The following is a 20,797-nucleotide window of genomic DNA, read 5'->3' as shown; positions in this document are numbered from 1 at the left end:
AAGAAACTCCCATTCAAATAATATGCACGGAAGTTAATCAAAAAGGAAAATCAGAGAACAGCGCAGGCCATGCTGCCTCTGCAAAAGCAAAAGGGGAATCCACAAGGTAAAATGGTGCTCTGCTTCTAAGTACCAGGAGAGGCTACCACTCACCAGCTTCCACATGGGGAAGCTGCAACCCCACAAAGATATCCACCATTCTTCTTCTACCTTCCTCTAGTAGTGGACTGACAGGAACCCTACATTTGGATATATCCAGATCTTTCCAAAGTTACTCTGGAGAGAAGAAAATTGTTTCTTGCAATATGCCAGGAGCTTGAGTCCTTGGGGCTTTTTTTTTTTTTGCGCTTTCTCTATAAATCAGAGTCAAGTATGCCCACGTTAAATGTTATCTGTGACATGCCTTGAACTCGCTGGCTGAAAAGGTGTGACATAAATAGATGATGATGATGACAATGATGAGGAAATATCATTTTTTTGCCCCTGAATAATTGTATTTCTTTTTTTGACTCACCAGTAGCCCCCTAGTACGGCAATGGAACAATTGAATTAGATGCAATATGCTGGCATCTCGATTATATTTCTTTAGAATTCTAATTTCTATTCTCCTCTTTCCTCCCTGCATTATATCGGTCTAATGTGGATTGCTGTGCCTTGTGTGGTTTTTTTCATGCATTTATGGCCAGATATGCTTTAATTCTTGTACAAGGTGTTCATGTCCTGATATTTAAAAAAAAAATAAAAAATACCCAGAATGTTTGCAGTCTGAGGCTCATACAGCTGTTGCAGGGTTGAGGTAAGGTGCTAGGTGTGTCCCGGGACGGACCCTGGCAGTGTTGGGGGGGGGTCATCACTACCTCACGTTCTCTCAGCAAGCCTGCTTGTTGGAACAGAATTCAGTGGCTAATTTCCGGAAATGGTGCACATTACCAGAAAATCGAAGATTTATTGCATTTCTGCCAGTGCTACAGTGAGGATATTGATTCGCTAGAGCTTGAAAACTCTGTTTCTCTGATCCCCCTTTCTCCACTTACTGGAACTTTTAATGCGGAGCTTTACAGCAGAAATGTGCTGGGCTGGGGGATGAGAATAGCCGTGCAGTCAAGACAGCAGGGCAGTCCTTATGGGAGAAAACCCAAGGACCGGGGCAGCCACGGCCAACCACAGGCACTGCTGAAACCTTTGCTATTTACTACTACTACGATTTAATATTTCTCCAGCACTATTAGACATACGCACATCTGCACATCACATGTGCATCTGCACATAGGAGATATACTGCCTCCTATGTGCAGATGCACATAGGAGGCAGTCCTTCTTCTGTGGTGCTTACAATCTAGTCAAGATATATAAACATACAGGAAAATGTACTTATCACAGTAAACATGACTGACATTGTGTTCAGAGTGTGGCAGTAATGTTAAAAAGGATTTACATGCATAAAACTGGGTTTTACCTGTGTAAGTGGGCTTTAGAAAATTGCCACAATATATACCAATATATATATACTTTTGGGCAGATTTTCAAAGGGGTACGCACGTAAGATACTCGCGTACCCCCTGAAAACCTGCCCCAAGCTCCCCCTGCGCGCGGCGAGCCTATGTTGCATAGGCTGCCGGCGCGTGCAAAGCCCCGGGACGCGCGTAAGTCCCGGGGCTTTCCTGGGGGGGCGTGTCGGGTGGGCGTGTCACGGCCGGCGCGTCATCGGGGGTGTGTTAGGGGCGTGTTGCGGCCGGCACATCATCGGGGGCGTTCTGGGGGCGTGGCCACGGCCTCCGGACCAGCCCCCAGACCGGACCATGGCGCGCCGGCAGCCGGCCTGGCGCGCGCAAGTTACGCCTGCCTTGGGCAGGCATAACTTCCACAATAAAGGTAGGGGGGAGAATTAGTTAGGGCTGAGGGCGGGTTAGTTAGGGGAAGGAAGGGGAAGGTGCGGGGGGTGGAAGGGAACGGAGGCAGGTTGCGCGGCTCGGCGAGTGCAGGCTGCCGATTTTGCGCAGCCTTGCGCGCGCCGACCCCAGATTTTAAAAGATACGCGCAGCTACACACGTATCTATTAAAATCCAGCGTACTTTTGTTTGCACACCAGGCGGAAACAAAAGTATGAGCAGGTGTACTTTTATAAAATCTACTCCTTTACGTGCATAAATGGCTTTTGAAAATTGCTATGATTATAGGTTATATTTCCTGTAACTCCATTGAAAATTACCTCCTCTGTCTTTTCCCTGGGGGGCTCTCATGAGAAGCCCAACGTGCATTGCCTCCTCTTTCACCCGTATGTGTACAGATCCAGCAGGTCAGCGGCTCCTGTGACTCAGATCAGGATGAAGAGTCGGTAAAGAAAAAACCAAAAGCAGGAGCAGGGAGTTAAGTCTCAGCTCGTCAAAACATTAAAAAGGGAAAGTTAAAGTTTAAAACAAATCCTGCTGCTGCTTTCTCCAGATCTCCTTTGTCTTTTCTTTTAAGTACAGTGAGGATTCAGCAGCAGAGGGCAGCATCTATATGCATTACTCATGTCTACATTTGTTCTATTCTGGTTGGCCACTAGGAGATTTACATTCAAAAGGTTTGTCCAATTAAGTTTGGGATTTAGACAAATTTGGGGTTTTAAATATCTCCCGACCTCCAAAATTGACTGGATAAGTTAGAGCTGGGTAAGAAGATAAGAAGATAAGAAATTGCCATACTGGGTCAGACCAAGGGTCCATCAAGCCCAGCATCCTGTTTCCAACAGTGGCCAATCCAGGCCATAAGAACCTGGCAAGTACCCAAACACTAAGTAGCTCCTATGCTACTGATGCCAGTAATAGCGGTGGCTATTCCCTATGGGGTAGATTTTAAAAAGGTTACGCTCGTAAATCCTGGGGATTTACCCGCATGACCGGCCTTATGCGCGGCGGGCCTATTTTAAAAGCCCGGTCACGCGTGTAAATCCCCGGGACGTGCGATTGTCCCGGGGGAATTGGGCAGTGGGCAGGCAGGGGGTGGGGCTAGAAGCCCTCAGCACAGTGGCCATTTGCCGCTGTGTCGGGGGATCCCGTGCCAGCAGGATGCTGGTGCACACTACTTGCGCCTGCCTCCAGGCAGGCGCAACATGTAAAATAAAAATTTGGGGGTGGGTTAAGTTAGGGTTAGGGGGCGGGAAGGCTAGGGGAAAGGGTAGGAAGGTCAGGCTAGGGGGTAGGTAACGGGGGAAGGCCTTGGGCGTCAGTTCACGCAAGTTGCACAATTGTGCACCCCCTTGCGCACGCTGACGCCCAGTTTTATAACATGCGCGCGCACCTGCACGCATGTTATAAAATCGTGCGTCCGTGTGTGCGTGCAAATGGACGCACGCGCACAACTTTAAAAAATCTACCTCTAAGTCAACTTGATTAATAGCAATTAATGGACTTTTACTCCAAGAACTTATCCAAACCTTTTTTAAACCCAGGTACACTAACTGCACTAACCACATCCTCTGGCAACAAATTCCAGAGCTTTATTGTGCGTTGAGTGAAAAAGAATTTTCTCCGATTAGCTTTAAATGTGCCCCATGCTAACTTCATGGAATGCCCCCTAGTCTTTCTACTATCCGAAAGAGTAAATAACCGATTCACATCTACCAGTTCTAGACCTCTCATGATTTTAAACACCTCTATCATATCCCCCCTCAGCCGTCTCTTCTCCAAGCTGAACAGCCCTAACCTCTTTAGTCTTTCCTCATAGGGGAGCTGTTCCATCCCCTTTATCATTTTGGTTGCCCTTCTCTGTACCTTCTCCATCGCAACTATATCTTTTTTTAGATGCGCCGACAGAATTGTACACAGTATTCAAGGTGCGGTCTCATCATGGAGTGATACAGAGGCATTATGACATTTTCTGTTTTATTCATAAGAACATAAGAACATAAGAAAATGCCATACTGGGTCAGACCAAGGGTCCATCAAGCACAGCATCCTGTTTCCAACAGTGGCCAATCCAGGCCATAAGAACCTGGCAAGTACCCAAAAACTAAGTCTATTCCATGTTACCTTTGCTAATGGCAGTGGCTATTCTCTAAGGAGTACATTTTCAAAAACAGCGCGCGCGCGTACTTTTGTTCGCAAACCACGTGCAAACAAAAGTACGCTGGATTTTATAAGATACGCGCTTAGCCGCACGTATCTTATAAAATCCGGGGTCGGCGCATGCAAGGGGGTGCACATTTGTGCAACCGGCGCGCGCAAGGGGGTGCACATTTGTGCAACCGGCGCGCGCTGCCTGTTCCCTCCAAGGCCGCTCCCTTCCGCCTCCCCTCACCTTTCCCTACCTAACCCACCCACCCAGCCCTATCTAATCCCCCCTCCACCATTGTTGGCAGATTTACGCCAGAGGCAGGCGTAAATCTGCGTGCGCCAGTGGGCTGCCCGGGGGCTGGTCCGGAGGCCTCGACCACACCCCGGGCCAGCGTCACACCCCCGACACGCCTCCCGCCCCGCCCCGAAATTCACGCCGCCCACCCAACACGCCTCCGACAGCCCCCTTTGCAAAGCCCCGGGACTTACGCGCGTCCTGGGGCTTGCATGCGCCGCCGAGCCTATGCATAATAGGCTCGGCGCGCGCAGGGCCCTTTTAAGAGGGTTACGCGCATAACTTATGCACGTAACCCTTTTAAAATCCGGCCCTAAGTGAACTTAATAATTCCCAACATTCTGTTTGCTTTTTTGACTGCCGCAGCACACTGAACCGATGATTTCAATGTGTTATCCACTATGACGCCTAGATCTCTTTCTGGGTGGTAGCTCCTAATATGGAACCTAACATTGTGTAACTATAGCTTGGGTTATTTTTCCCTGTATGCATCACCTTGCACTTATCCACATTAAATTTCATCTGCCATTTGGATGCCCAATTTTCCAGTCTCACAAGGTCTTCCTGCAATTTATCACAATCTGCTTGTGATTTAACTACTCTGAATAATTTTGTGTCATTTGCAAATTTGATTATCTCACTCGTCGTATTTCTTTCCAGATCATTTATAAATATATTGAAAAGTAAGGGTCCCAATACAGATCCCTGAGACACTCCACTGCCCATTCCCTTCCACTGAGAAAATTGTCCATTTAATCCTACTCTCTGTTTCCTGTTTTTTTAGCCAGTTTGCAGTCCACGAAAGGATATCGCCACCTATCCCATGACTTTTTGCTTTTCCTAGAAGCCTCTCATGAGGAACTTTGTCAAACGCCTTCTGAAAATCCAAGTATACTACATCTACCGGTTCACCTTTATCCACATGTTTATTAATTCCTTCAAAAAAGTGAAGCAGATTTGTGAGGCAAGACTTGCCTTTGAAAATTGGGCATCCAAATGGCAGATTAAATTTAATGTAGATAAGTGCAAGGAGATGCATATAGGGAAAAATAACCCATGCTATAATTACACAATGTTGGGTTCCTTATTAGGTACTAAAACCCAAGAAAGAGATCTAGGCGTCATAGTGGATAACACATTGAAATAGTCGGTACAGTGTGCTGCGGCAGTCAAAAAAGCAAACAGAATGTTAGTAATTATTAGAAAGGGAATGGTGAATAAAACAGAAAATGTCATAATGCCTCTGTATCGCTCCATGGTGAGACCGCACCTTGAATACTGTGTACAATTCTGGTCGCCGCATCTCAAGAAAGATATAATTGTGATGGAGAAGGTACAGAGAAGGGCTACCAAAATGATAAGGGGAATGAAACAGCTCCCCTATGAGGAAAGACTAAAGAGGTTAGGACTTTTCACCTTGGAGAAGAGACGGCTGAGGGGGGATATGATAGAGATGTTTAAAATTATGAGAGGTCTAGAACGGGTAGATGTGAATCGGTTATTTACTCTTTCGGATAGTAGAAAGACTAGGGGGCACTCCATGAAGTTAGCATGGGGCACATTTAAAACTAATTGGATAAAGTTCTTTTTTACTCAGCGCACAATTAAACTCTGGAATTTGTTGCCAGAGGATGTGATTAGTGCAGTTAGTATAGCTGTGTTTAAAAAAGGATTGGATAAGTTCTTGGAGGAGAAGTCCATTACCTGCTATTAAGTTCACTTAGGGGCGGATTTTAAGAGCCCTGCTCACCTAAATCCGCCCAAATCCGGGCGGATTTAGGCGAGCAGGGCCCTGCGCGCCAGTGCGCCTATGTGCAATAGGCCTACCGGCGCGCGCAGACCCCGGGACTCGCGTAAGTCCCGGGGTTTGGCGAGGGGTGTGTGTCGGGGGCGTGTCGGGGGCGGGCCCGAGCCGCGCTGCGTTTAGGGGGCGTGTCGGCAGCGTTTTGGGGGTGGGCCTGGGGGCATGGTTATGGCCCGGGGCGGTCCGGGGGCGTGGCCGCGCCCTCTGGACCCGCCCCCAGGTCGCGTCCCGGCGCGCTAGCGGCCTGCTGGCGCGCGGGGATTTACGCCTCCCTCTGGGAGGCGTAAATCCCCCGACAAAGGTAAGGAGGGGGTTTAGACAGGGCTGGGCGGGTGGGTTAGATAGAGGAAGGGAGGGGAAGGGGAGGGGAGGGCGTTAGAGGATTCTCTCCGAGGCCGCTCCGATTTCGGAACGGCCTCGGAGGGAACGGGGGTAGGCTGCGCGGCTCGGCACGTGCCGGCTATACAGAATTGATAGCCTTGCGCGCGCCGATCCAGGATTTTAGCGGATACGCGCGGCTACGCGCGTATCTACTAAAATCTCGCATACTTTTGCTTGCGCCTGATGCACCAGCAAAAGTACGCCTATTCGCGCGGTCTGAAAATCTACCCCATAGAGAATAGCCACTGCCATTAGCAATGGTAACATGGAATAGACTTAGTTTTTGGGTACTTGCCAGGTTCTTATGGCCTGGATTGGCCACTGTTGGAAACAGGATGCTGGGCTTGATGGACCCTTGGCCTGACCCAGTATGGCATTTTCTTATGTTCTTATATTCTGTGATTTTGATGTTTAGAACACTTTCCACTATTTTTCCTGGCACTGAAGTCAGTCTAACCAGTCTGTAGTTTCCCGGATCGCCACTGGAGCCCTTTTTAAATATTGGGGTTACATTTGCTATCCTCCAGTCTTCAGGTACAATGGATGATTTTAATGATAGGTTACAAATTTTTACTAATAGGTCTGAAATTTCATTTTTTAGTTCCTTCAGAACTCTGGGGTGTATACCATCCGGTCCAGGTGATTTACTACTCTTCAGTTTGTCAAGCCGGTCTACCACATCTTCTAGGTTCACTGTGATTTGATTCAGTCCATCTGAATCATTACCCATGAAAACCTTCTCCATTACGGGTACCTCCCCAACATCAGTAAACACCGAAGCAAAGAAATCATTTAATCTTTCTGCGATGGTCTTATCTTCTCTAAGTGCCCCTTTAACCCCTCGATCATCTAATGGTCCAACTGACTCCCTCACAGGCTTTCTGCTTCAGATATATTTTTAAAAGTTTTTACTGTGAGTTTTTGCCTCTACAGCCAACTTCTTTTCAAATTCTCTCTTAGCTTGTCTTATCAATGTCTTACATTTAATTTGCCAACGTTTATGCTTTATCCTATTTTCTTCTGTTGGATCCTTCTTCCAATTTTTGAATGAAGATCTTTTGGCTAAAATAGCTTCTTTCAACCAAGACAGTATTATTTTATTTATTATTATTTTATTTATTTATAAATATTATAATAACAGGTGCAGAGATGTTGGATTGCTCTGGCTGATAGAGACATTCCACTTTGGGCAGAATGTAGCTTATAGGAGACTTTCTTCAGACTAGGACAGTAGGTTACATGGCTGATTTAAACAAACTTGTATAATAATAGTTTTTCTGTGTTGAGATGGAAGTGAAATAGGCCCAAGGAATATCAGAGTGCCACATCACCCAGTTCAAGGAAAGAAACTTTTGGCCAGTCCCCATGCATTGTGGTATTTGCAGTCCTTGCTTCTACCATTTGAAATCTACACAGCAAATACAAGAATGCCTCAAGATAAGGGTTTCAACCTCACCCCAGATCAAACAAACAAGTTGATTGAGTCCTGGTTTTGCCCCATTTGCATGCATAAGAGTTTCAGTTCTGAATTTCTTATGCAAATCAATTGGGAAGATCTGAACTACAACTTCATGCATATAGCGATGGGGTCATCCTGTTCAATTGATCTGGAGTGAGATGGTAACCCTAAGCAGGATGGAGAGGTCAGAAAAGCAGAAAACATCCTTTATCCACAGCACATGCATAGGTGACAATCGTTCTTTTGATCTTCGGCATTATCAGAAGATCTGAAAACTATAAGGGGCAGAACTGTGCGGGCTTATTATAGGTGCAGTACCAGGAAGAAATGTTGATAATTTAGTTGGCACTAACTTAGAAAGTAAAAGTAAAAACACATTATGTTTTTTGAATCTTTTTCATTTCATCGATACAGAACCCTTCATCAGAACCCCATGCGAGTGCCGCACTAGTACACGTAAAGCATGAACATAGCTTGGAGAGCTGGAGAGGAGATCTTCATGAGAATCATGTGTAGGCGTCACACTAATATGTGTAAAGCATGAGTACAGCATTCGCTACTGAAAAGTGGAAAGGGGGAAAGAGATTTTTTAAAAATGGGGAGCTGGCATAATACTTATTTAAAACAGGTAAAAACTAGTAGAAATAGAATATGTTAAGGAGACTTGGAAATAAGACTGAAAGAGGAAGCAGCAGAGTTAAGAAAGAGGCCATTTCAAATTTTGAAGACTCTGGCGAGCACCACCACTGCTGAAGTTTACCGGACATTTGAGAGTAGAAGCTCAGTGCTGCTACAACGGAGGGCCGTGGAATCCGTACCCTCGTTTATGACTTCTCCCCACCACTAATTCCCAAATCTCTTAGTCTCTGTCTCATTTTCCTACTCAGAAACAAGTTCTTTGATAAGATTCTGGAGGTAAGATGCTGCCTGTGAGTTCTCAGAGAGAAATTCATGATAGGCACATACTCCTAGAAAGGTCCATGAAAGCCGGTACTTATGACAACCAACCAATAGAACACTTCCTACTAGGTACTGAAAACTCTTCCAAGCACACATGTAAATGTGTGTGTGTGAGAAAATGGCAGAATGAGAATATTGGTCCTAAAATAACATGAGTACCAAGGTGGTTTTAACTGACATCTCAAAGTAAGTTTTTGACCTCCTGTTTTGTCACATGGCATCATATCCTGGCAATATATACCATTTGTGACCATCGTAGACAGAGTACTGTTTACTTATGCATGATGTGAGAGAGCATTAAGCACAGTAAACACAAGATCTTCATATGTGTGGCAATAAAATAACATGTTAACTGGTAGGCAGTGCACAAGGAAGTATGTATGGAATGGCTGTACACAAAAACATAACGGCACCATGGCCAAATGAAGTGACAAAGCACAGCAGATGGGAAGAATATAAGAGGGCACCTGGGATGGTACACTCCTATAAACTATACTGCTGTATAATTAAAAGATGAGATGATCTTAAAACATTTAAAAGCTAGAATGAGAATCACGTAGCCATACCTCATAGGATAATGGCCACCAGAGTCAGACCTTGATTGGACACTACTGGCGATAATAGAATTGGGATTCACATTCATTACAAAAACAAAATACGTGTGAGACAAAGTCTTTAAAGGAAGGAGAAGGAATGGATTTATTCCATGTGGTTTCAGGATGTCCTTTTCCATTGGGGGAGTGGGTGATGAAGGCTGATCATAACTTTTTCCTGGATGAAGTTTTGCTCCATTTTTGCGTGACCTTCTGTGGCCGTCTCCTGGCGTTTAAGGTTTTTATAGCATTCTGCACCCAAAACAACTCGGGGTTCACGCAGATCATTATGCCTTTCTTTGTGATGAACCTGGAAAGAGAAAAAAGACGAGAAAAAAAAAAAAGGTCACTAGGAATTCAATCATAATTCTTGCAGGAAGTGATGCTGCCTGTGGTGTAGATGTTCCATGACCCAGGTCAGCTATGACAGTTTGAAATTACAAGTCTTGTATAGATGCCATGGGACAAAACCAGGACTGGCTCAGGTTGTCCAGTTATCTTGGTTTCAGTGGCAATTCTATACCGACAGTATTGTGTCGACACTGAGAGAGCTGCTCGTCATCTTTCTAAAAAGTTAAGTGCATGCATCGTGTTAATCTGTGGAGCTGCTAGGAAGCATGATACAGTATATAGAACATAAGAACATAAGAACATGCCATACTGGGTCAGACCAAGGGTCCATCAAGCCCAGCATCCTGTTTCCAACAGTGGCCAATCCAGGCCATAAGAACCTGGCAAGTACCCAAAAACTAAGTCTATTCCATGTTACCATTGCTAATGGCAGTGGCTATTCTCTAAATGAACTTAATAGCAGGTAATGGACTTCTCCTCCAAGAACTTATCCAATCCTTTTTTAAACACAGCTATACTAACTGCACTAACCACATCCTCTGGCAACAAATTCCAGAGTTTAATTGTGCGTTGAGTAAAAAAGAACTTTCTCCGATTAGTTTTAAATGTGCCCCATGCTAACTTCATGGAGTGCCCCCTAGTCTTTCTACTATCCGAAAGAGTAAATAACCGATTCACATCTACAGAAGCCACTTTCACCACTACAGGGCACTATACCAATCTTCAGCCACAGTATGGTCATCAATATCCAGAACACTCATGTACTAGAAAAGACTGTGGTAAAATATACATAGTGCAGAACACATGCAGTAATCACATGCCTCAGGGACTGTGCACTGGAGGCTGAGGGTTGACATTTACCAACTAAGAGTGACAGTTGTGTAACAAGGCACAGCCTGGCATGTCTCAATACAGTGATAAAAAAAATCATCTTTCTCTGCCAGTCTTAGAGCGCATTCAGTGGTTGCTATATACTCTTGAAGCACCTCTCCATCTTCAGGCTAGGATGTGGCCGACTGCTTCCACAGAATAAAAGTTAGAAAAATCTCATTAAAAAAAAAAAAAAATTCATGAAAGCTTTTCCTGAACTAAACTGAACCTATTCCATTATCAACCAGTCGCCCAGACTTTGCCTTAATCATGGTAATTAACATCCCTACCTCATAAGGGCAATTCATCAATGCTATAAGCACATTGACTGGCATATATGTTCTTTCTATTTAAACCCCTGCTTCTTTTCTCCGATCCAAGTTATTTTATTCCCTTGTTTTATTGTAACTGCATTCCTTAGCCTTCTCTTGTTTTATGTTTTTTTACTACTATTATTATTATTATTTATTACTAAATGTTATTTTTTGACTTTGTTCCCTATCCACTTGTTAATTGTAAACCGACATGATGCGATATTTATCGCGAATGCCGGTATAGAAAAACTTAAAATAAATAAATAAATAAATAAATAAATCAGGAATTGTGTGAGAAAAAAATCACAGAAAAGAAATAAAATAGGGTGTAAAATCATGTAAAACATTCAGCATTAAATCACCATAACATCTATGGAAAATGGCAAAAATCTGATTTCTGTGACTATTTGTAGCCACCTTACAACATTAGCGGCAACTTTCCTGTTCAGGGGCCCAGTTTGGCGTTACAGTGATGACGCTGATAGCCACGCACACATGGGGGCTATGTGGCACTGCACGGGTGGCCTATCCCTGGAAGCCACAAAGGGACAAGGACATCCTGCTGCTCTAAGATCTGCTTCACAATGTGGCAACGTCACTCTGGTTCCAACATTACGTTTCAGCTTAGGTTACTGCTTTAGAAGCAGAATCCCAGGATCAGAGCGCTCGGAGTCCAGGAGTTACATGGGCCCGGGCATTATATAACACGGAGATGGTGTGTCAGCAAAGCCCTTCCTGGCACTGCCGCGTTTTGCTTCTCTCCGTAGCTGCCTAACAGAAGGAACACAGCAGGCTCAGGGACCCTTGCTGGGGGCCTAAACTGCCCTTTCTCCGGTCCCCAGTGCTTCCTGGCCTTCCTGCTGCAGGCTCTGTTTATCGTTTGCTGATAGCGTGAGGTGTGCAAAACTGTGGCCTCTCTCGCGCTGCCTCCTCCTGGCCAAATGCAAACCATCATGGAAAGGAGGAGTTAGGCCTGGGAGCCATTGGGGGGGGGGGGGGGACTCTTGAAAAATCTGAACATGTATTTAAAGAATATCTACTTCACTAGATAGGTTTGGGCCCCTCCCTTCCTTTTTTTAAGAGGAAACAAAGGACCGGAAGGGGAGCAATTACTCACATCACAGCTGGTATTGGGGTCTCCTGTTGTAGAAAATTCTTGATCCGTGCCACTTTCAGCGGCTTATTTGACTTGATCTCTGTGCAGCTTTGCTTTTTCACCTGGTGACCTCCGGGACCTGCTGAAGGAAGCCAAAAGAAAACCTGTAAATGAAGGGAGCTTTGCGTTGCTCGTGGGCGATATTACAATGCGTAACTTGATGCCCGTTTCTTGCAGTTACCCAGGCGTTGAGCCCGACATAATACTTTAGATTTGGGTCTCCCTCAGGCTTCTAGGAGGGCTTTAGAAGTAGCTCAGCATGCCACTGCCTGCTTAGCGTCTGCTTTCCCTTTGCATGATCATATTACACCTGTTTTAGCAAGCCCTCATGGGCTACCAGTAAATTGGAGGTTGAGGTTTAAGATCCTTATTCTTATTTTTAAAGCTCTCAATGGCCTGGCCCCATGCTGTTTCATTTCTCCATTAAAAAACTATCACCCCCCCCCCTCCCCACTCGCTTGCTTCACTCCTCCGAACTTGCTTGATGTCCCCTCTTTTAAGCAGGAATGTCCAAGCGAGTCCCATGAGAGAATATATGGAATGGCCGGCCCACTATACTGGAACAATCTCCCTGAGCTGATTAAGTCCAAATCTGACCTTCCAGGAAATAGATCTGGAGTTTACATCTGGTCATGCTCAGATGAAGGGTTGTTCAACCTGACACATCTGCAGGCTTCTTCTAAGCTGATGGAATCAGTGGTCAGCGAGTTGTTTATGGATGGCTATGCACTTGTAGCTTATGGATGACTATGCACTAGTAGCCCATTTATTGGAGGACATCCAGGTCATTAGAGACCGGTTCACTCAGGCATCTAGAAACTTCAGGATGACCATCAGCCTGAATAAAACGGGGTCATGTGCTGGTCAGATCCATCTCAGACCTATGTCAAGTCTAAAATTTTCATTAAAAGAGCTCAGCTTAATGTAATGGACCAATTCTGTTATCTCATAAGCATTCTTTTTAACACTTGTCAAAATTGGCAAATATATAATACAATCCATTGCCAAGGCAAGCACTTGCTTTGGAAGACTCCATCATCAGATCTACCATACAGATTTACCATACAGTAGTACTGTCCACACTAGGATACTGATGTGAATCCTGGAGGCAGACCTAGATTTATGCTTAGGCAATATAGGCAGTTGCCTCAAGCACCAGATGTTGAAAGTGCCATCTGGAATTGGCCTTATACTGCTCCACCCCTTCCCCTTCAGGCAGCCTACAGAGAACAGGAGAGGAGGGGCTGGAGAAGGGAACAGAACAATTTTTTCTGCTCTGTATTGTCTGCTTCAGCTTCACTCCCTCCCCTCCTGGGTCAACAGGCAACATGTGGGGAAAAAAACAGGAGGGGAGGTACAGACAGACAAAGTTCTGCCTGCAGCTGTCTGTGATCCCAGGACTTGAGACTCAGCTATGGACAGAGTAAGGGAAGAAGCAGAAAGTGCCATGTCCCTCCCATCCCCTCTGCTCCTTCACCCTGGCCGGTGGCAGTAATGGAAGGAAGTTAGCATGAGTCCTACTTCCATGGTGTACACCCACAGGCCTTGCAGTGGCCCCCCTCCTTGCACAGGTTTCCTTAGTAAGGGCGAGAAGGGTCACTTCAAGGTCTGTGAGCAATGCCCCTGCTCACAGGCCCCACGGCAATGTCTTTCCATGGCTGCCATAGACTGGGCAGATGACAGGAGGCGAGGGTAAATGTGGTAAACAGGACTGGTGGTAGGCAGAAGGGGGGGGGGGGGACCTGCGCAGAGGCACCCCAGGAGACCTCTCCTCCTGCTCTCCCACTCTCATGTGCTTGGTGGTCTCTCATCTCCTGCCAAGAGTGCTTATGGGTGCCAGAGTCCTGAATCCAGCCCTGTCTAGGGCCTATACTGCAGATGCCTCAGGCAACTTAAGCAATTCCATCAGTGCTCCCCGGGATCCACCTGCAATATAAGATTGCAAGATAGGCTCTCCAACTGAAAAGTTCTTGAAAAGTGCCAAATTTCCAGTCTGGAAGAAATAGTGGTATAAGGTCAGCTTTGGTGGACAAGCAATGTTATAAAGATGAAGGACCCTAGAAATTCCTAAGCTTTGTTCTATGGCCAACCTAAAAATGAGCATAGATTATGGGAAAGACGACGTATCACATTCAAATCACCCTCAAGCACAACTTTAAAATCTGCAAAGCAGACCTCAACAGCTGGAAGGCCCATGGCACTGGACAACATCAGTTGCTTGGCTGTCCAAAGCATGGAAGCCAAGCAACTAGAAACCCAAATGAAAAGAATGAGAGAAAAAATGATAATTCCACAATGCCGTCAACTGCAGATTTCATGTGCATCATCTGTGTTCTCCTTTGTGGGTCAAGGATTGGTCTTGCATCACATCAATGGATACATAAAGGTAGATTTGTAAAGCCTTGCGTGGGCAAAAAATGGCCACATATGCGTGTAGGTGGGCTGCGCAGGAGCTACGCAAATTTTAAATAGCTGGGAAGGGCGCACATACATTGAGGTATGAGCGCCTAGAAAAAGATGGCGGAAAAGGGGCAGAGCACGGGCCAGCACTGATGCATGTAAGGCCAAGTTTTCTTTGCTACACAGCTCCTTGTTGGTGTGGAGAGAGAGAGAGAGAGAGAAAACCTCTTTACAGGGCTCTTTAAAGAATTTTTGACCTTATACGTGATGAAAAGGAGTTGATTTGTACAATGCAGCTAGCAGAGACTGTAGTGTACAAATCAACTCCTCTTTTTTAAATTTTCATCACTTATATGGCCAAAAGTTCTTTAATGATGTCAATTTTACAATGGATACCCCTAAGCACTATTTTCGTTTATGATTTGCAACACATGCCATAACTGGTTTTCGTTTAGGCCAACTTTTCTTAGTTCCCTTGAGAAAGAACACGATTTCTATTTATGACCTCATCCCACCACTAGGTGGGATGAGTTCGTCTCAGTCTAAAATAGACTTGCTCTTGCTAATCCTGACCAAGTGGCCTGCTCTGCCTGGGATGGACCCCCATCAGGAGTCAGAGCCCAGCATTATTGAGATAGCACTGTTTAAGTGGAATTTAGCACACATTGACCCCAGATGCACTATTTGGATTCATGCCTGAAATCTTATAGCACATTGTACTATCATTAAGCATTGCTAAAACTCCCTTGCTGTTGGCTGATGCCTAATGAAGAGTCTACTGTGTGTTGAAGGAGTGTGATACATAGTCACCTGTTGCTGTCTGACAATTCCCACCATAACCTCTTATTTTCTCTATCGTTTTGTATTCTAAAATCATGTGATTCCATTACATTATCAAGTGTTAAAATCCTTTGAGGCAGAGTGGGTGCTTCCTGAAGCACTGACCAATTGGAAGGGAATTTTAACAAGGTCTGATGGCATCACACTATCTAAACTTCAGTATTTCTTCTTCTATCCGTGTAGGAGGGCTTCATCTTTACATTGTCTTCTTGCCCTTAGCAAACAGTGGACACCTCAAGAGAAATTTGATCCTTGGGTCTCCATTTTCTTGAACAGTTATTGCAGAGGTTTCTATGTTAGAGAGGGAGCAGGGGATAGCTGCACTGAATAAGCCCAGGCGATGGTATTTTTAGAAAGCAGTGTAAAGGCGAGACATTTCCATGTGACACAAAGTGAAATCTTACACTTTCACCCAGCATCTGATGTATCTCGCTTTGAGGCAGAGCTATGCAGCCTTCCGCATGACTAATGGAGTTAAGGTAGCTGAAGCCAAATCGCCATGGTGTGTGGAACCTTCCACAGTTCTATCTCCACATCCTGTAGCATGCTACAACATGCGGTCTATTTCACCACGCTTGCTACAAATCAGTCTGCAAACCTCTCTAACACCGGGCATACCATTTGAAAATAGGGCCATTATAATATTTTAGGTCTCTGGTCCTCAACTATCATCATTGCAGTGTGGTGATGTGTCACTCCAGTCTAGTGTCTGATGCAACATAAATCGGAGATGCAATATAAATCGGAGATTTATATTGCATCTACCATCTAAACAGAATCATTAGCTAGTTAGGCAATTAAGGCCGGATTTTAAGTCACTTACGTGGGTAAAACCCGGGGGTTTATCCGCGTGGCTGGGCCCTTTGAAAACTGGCCCGGCGCGTGTAAGGCCCAGCCACGCGCGTAAATCCCTGGGACGCGTGTAAGTCCTGGGTTTAGCGAAAGGGGCGGCCTGGGGGGGGGGGGGGGGGGGGGGAGCGGGGCTAGAGGCGCCCCGCACAGCGGCCATTTGACGGGTACAGGTGCTGGCACGTGCAACTTGCTCCTGCTCAGAAGCAGGAGCAAAAGGTAGGATAAAGAATATGGGGAGGTTTAGGATAGGGATAGGGGGAGGGCAGGTTAGGGGAAGGGAGGTTAGGCTAGGGGGTTGGGAAGTTCCCTCCCAGTCCGCTCCTTAATTGGAGCGGACTGGGAAGGAACTGGGGAAGGCTTCCGATGCATCGGTGTGCATATTTGCAAAATTATCCCCCCTCCCCCCATGCGTGCGCCGACCTGGTATTCTATAACATGGGCACGCCAGCTCGCGCATGTCATAAAATCACGCGTCCATGTGTGCGCACCGGGTAGCGCGCACAATGTTTTAAAAATCTACCCCTTAGCATAGTCGGTGTTATTAATACGTTGAAATGGAGTGTAGACATTCATAATCATTCCTAATCCAACATTAAAAAGCAGTAAGTTATTCGGCTAAATATGGACTTTTGAATATCTCTGGCAACTATCCATCCAAATTTTAGCCCAATAAGACATTATTCGGCTACAATTGAGATGGATGAATGGAGTTGCAGAGGCATTCCAGGGCGGAGCTAAGATAGCCAAATAACTTATATGACTAAGTCCAATATTTATTTGGAGATATTCAGCGAGACATTTATCCCGATGAATATCCGTGATAACTTATCTGACTAAGTCCAATATTTATTTGGAGATATTCAGCGAGACATTTATCCCGATGAATATCCGTGATAACTTATCTAAGTCCAATATTTATTTGAAGATATTCAGCGAGACATTTATCCCGATGAATATCCGTGATAACTTATCTGACTAAGTCCAATATTTATTTGGAGATATTCAGCGAGACATTTATCCCGATGAATATCCGTGATAACTTATCTGACTAAGTCCAATATTTATTTGGAGATATTCAGCGAGACATTTATCCCGATGAATATCCGTGATAACTTATCTAAGTCCAATATTTATTTGGAGATATTCAGCGAGACATTTATCCCGATGAATATCCGTGATAACTTATCTGACTAAGTCCAATATTTATTTGGAGATATTCAGCGAGACATTTATCCCGATGAATATCCGTGATAACTTATCTGACTAAGTCCAATATTTATTTGGAGATATTCAGCGAGACATTTATCCCGATGAATATCCGTGATAACTTATCTGACTAAGTCCAATATTTATTTGGAGATATTCAGTGAGACATTTAACCCGATGAATATCCATGATAACTTATCTGGCTTACTTTAGCTGGATAACTTAGCTGTTGGGGGTTTTTCTGAATATTTGTCTTACTGAAAAGATGCAGAAGCACGGACTGTACTGGTGAGACGGTAAATGTTCTGATTTCCCAAATAAATGCCCACTGCACAGCTAACAATGAAAATGTTACTGATTTTTATCAAAGGATTGTATACTGCACCGATTATATTGAAAAGGTGGTGATTAACAAAAGGGGCACACACTGTACTGATAATACTGAAACAGCGCTGATTTACTAAAAAGAGCACACACTGTCCTCATCACAGCGGAAAGAAGCTGATTTAGATCTTCATCCTCGCCTGTTGTCCAGTTACAAATAAGCAGACTGAGGTACAGTGAAATCTAGGGCTATTTGAACGAAGTATTTTTCTGTAGACACAAAATGGGGGAAAAAGCTTTAGTACATCTAGCCGGTAATCTGTAACCCGCTCCCCAAGCTCTAGCCTCATCCTTTTGCACCAACAAACTGAAGAATGAGCTGCAGAGAAGTGACATGACCAGCACCCGATCAACCAGAATTCAGAAAGTCAACAAGCAAGGCAGGGCACTGTTGTATCCCCTGTGCCCCGGCTCATTCAGCCGTAGAGATGACAAGCTATGGTGGTGCACGTGTCAGTTCCTCGAGCCATCCTGCACATCAGTGCCTGCATCCTCAAAGTGCCTGCTTTGGCCTCTGTCTCCCCGCGCCAGCTCCCGGTAGCATCCAGCTCCGGAAGCGACAGGCTCTGTTCCCCCTGTGCCCGTGCCGTGAGCCCCGCAGTTAGAGAGCTGAAGGCTCCGCATCCCTGACCCAATCTTTTCAGCCATCCTTTGTAAGAGGGAGATGCCGGAGCCGTAACATCTCTACCATACAGTACACGAACTTTGGACTCCATGGAACTCTATTTTTTTTGTTTCCCTCCCACCCCATCAGCCTACCCATGAAACTATAAGTTAATCTCACAGTCTAAGATGACTTTGGTGCTGACTTACCTTCTATGGTGCCCACAGTGTAGATGCTGATACAGACCAGAAGCGAGATGGGTACTTTCATGGCTGACTGATGTTTCTCACAACTGACAGGAGACCAAGTAAAGAAACCAATTTCTGTTTGAGGCGAGCTTATATCTAATGGTCAGCTAACTTCCGGCTCGCCCTGTCGTGGGGTGTCGTAGTTGGGGGGGAACGCAGAAAAAGGTGGAAAGTCTGAGAAACTCACAGAGAATTGTTTTTTTTTCAAAGTAAAAGTCCAAAAATAGACTTAGCAGCCCCCATTTGCCTCCCCTCTTCCTTTCTCTCAAGGCCTCTGTGTGGTCCCGGCTTTGCACTTTTAAAAAGCCACGCTTATCATTTCACTCTTCTGCAGGCTGGGGACACCAGCGACCACAGAAACCCCACTGTAGGCTTGAAGTGCTCCGAAGAGGAAAAACCTTTCCCCTCCCGTCACGTCTATTTTTTCTCTGAATCTCATAAAGTAGTGATGTTCTCTAGTAATTATAGCATGGAACTGTTCACCGAGAGAACATCGGGCAAGTGCCATTTATCTCCTGCTCCCTCTCCCAGCTCTGTTGCATACTATATAACCATCCGAATAATGAACAGAATAAAACAGTTTCTTCTCTCCTCACCCCTTTTGAAAGCTGGATGGCACGGCAGGTACCAAACGTGTGATTAGCAGACCATGTCTGCTGCAGGAGACTGTTTTCTGCTTCTGAAGAATAATCGTCTTACTAATTAATGGCCTCTGACTTGTGGTGTTCCCCAGGACTCATCACTGTCTTCCAATTTTATTATTTAATACTTACAGGCAGGCCTTGCGGAACATCATCCGTAAGAATAATTTAAAGATCTGTATTTGTGCCAGCGATAGGCTGATTGTGTTCCCGTTGGGGAACTCTCAGTGAGAGGCCGTAGGGGATCTGAATTCATGCTCATCAGAAGTCGGTGAATGGATGGGTGCAAACGGGTTAAAAATAAACATAGAGAACCCTTGGAGGTTTGGGTATGCTAGAACAGTAGTTCTCATCTGGGGTGTCACAATGTGGTGCTGTGTTGTGTTGAGCTGAAAGGTCAGTGGGGTGCTGTTCTCTCCTCCTCTCCCTGGGTAGGACACCGGCAGCTTGATCTTTTCTGGGCAAGTCTGGACACCAACTCTATTTGTCCCTACCAGGCTTGGAAGGGACATCAGTGACACTCTCTTTCCTGGCGGTGCTGCCTATTCTCTTTTCAACTCCCACGAGGACACACACAGGAGAGCAAGCAATGCGGGCCCAGTCTAACCTCCTAAACCCTAAGATGGAAGAAAGAAGGAGGCCCCCCCTGAGGACTAAGAACTTCAGCAGTCACTACTTTATGCTTCTTCTTTACGCCACCGGAGAAAGAGGGAGAAGAGGAGAACAGCTGGTGGAGATGGGAGATGGGAGAGAGGAGGATAGATGACCATCCTGGGACTCCAGGACCACCAGCGATTGGGGTGGGGAGGGAGAGTTGGTGAGACTTGGCCACTGGAGGATCACCTGGGGGGATCAGAGTAAGACTGGGGGGGGGGGGGGGGGCTGAAGGAGCACTGGAGAAATCAAAGTGGGGATGGCAGGGATGGAGGACCATTGGGGAGAGAGAGGAGGGGAGTGAGAAAGGAGGGACCCTGAGGGTTGAGCATGGGTGATTGGAGGAGAGCTGGGGGTTCAGCACTGGTGGAGGCTGTGAATGGAGGGCCACAGGGGGAGTCAGAAAGGGGAGAACCCGGTTTTCTCACAGGACAAGCAGGATGGTAGTCCTCACATATGAGTGACATCACAGGATGGAGCCCAATCACAGAACACTTTTGTCAAAGTTTCTAGAACTTTGACTGGCACCTACTGGGCATGCCCAGCATGGCACTAAACCTGCAGCCAGCAGGGGTCCCCCTTCAGTCTTCTTTTTTCCGCGCAGCAGTAGCCACGCGGGTTAAGGAGCTCCAGAGATTCCTGACAGGAATTTTCCTCATGGAATTACTAAAAACTTTCATACCCATAGGAGTACCTCCTTCGAATTTTTGACTCCGCAGTACTCCGGTAAGTTTTCACCCGTTTTTGG

The 20,797-nt window shown here is 45.7% G+C and overlaps 1 protein-coding gene across 2 annotated transcripts; it reads right to left on the bottom strand.

Moving 5' to 3' along the window:
- Positions 1-7,721: 7,721 nt before the first annotated feature.
- On the bottom strand, positions 7,722-18,872 carry LOC115099415 (lymphotactin-like). 2 transcript variants are annotated; one of them, XM_029617046.1, is made up of 3 exons: positions 18,716-18,872; positions 12,182-12,302; positions 7,722-9,839 (listed from the first exon to the last, which is right to left on the bottom strand). In XM_029617046.1, exons 1-3 carry the CDS (start codon positions 18,774-18,776, stop codon positions 9,695-9,697), a joined length of 327 nt encoding a protein of 108 aa, XP_029472906.1. In that variant the 5' UTR covers positions 18,777-18,872; the 3' UTR covers positions 7,722-9,694. The 2 variants fall into 2 exon arrangements, with proteins under 2 accessions (XP_029472906.1, XP_029472907.1); XM_029617047.1 differs by having other exon boundaries at positions 12,182-12,299; positions 18,716-18,851.
- Between the last annotated feature and the right edge of the window lie 1,925 nt (positions 18,873-20,797).

The sequence above is a fragment of the Rhinatrema bivittatum genome, chromosome 9 (genome assembly GCF_901001135.1).
Source record: "Rhinatrema bivittatum chromosome 9, aRhiBiv1.1, whole genome shotgun sequence".
In the NCBI taxonomy this organism is placed as follows: domain Eukaryota; kingdom Metazoa; phylum Chordata; class Amphibia; order Gymnophiona; family Rhinatrematidae; genus Rhinatrema; species Rhinatrema bivittatum.
The sequence above is the reverse complement of the archived record's forward strand: the minus strand, read 5'-3'. Positions and strand labels throughout refer to the sequence as shown.

Coding starts and splice junctions, on each gene's coding strand:
- LOC115099415 (XM_029617046.1), bottom strand. CDS start 18,776: ATGAAAGTACCCATCTCGCTTCTGGTCTGTATCAGCATCTACACTGTG. Junction 12,303..18,715: donor CACTGTGGGCACCATAGAAG/GTAAGTCAGCAC, acceptor GGCTTCCTTCAG/CAGGTCCCGGAGGTCACCAG. Junction 9,840..12,181: donor ACCCCAATACCAGCTGTGAT/GTGAGTAATTGC, acceptor TTCTCTTTCCAG/GTTCATCACAAAGAAAGGCA.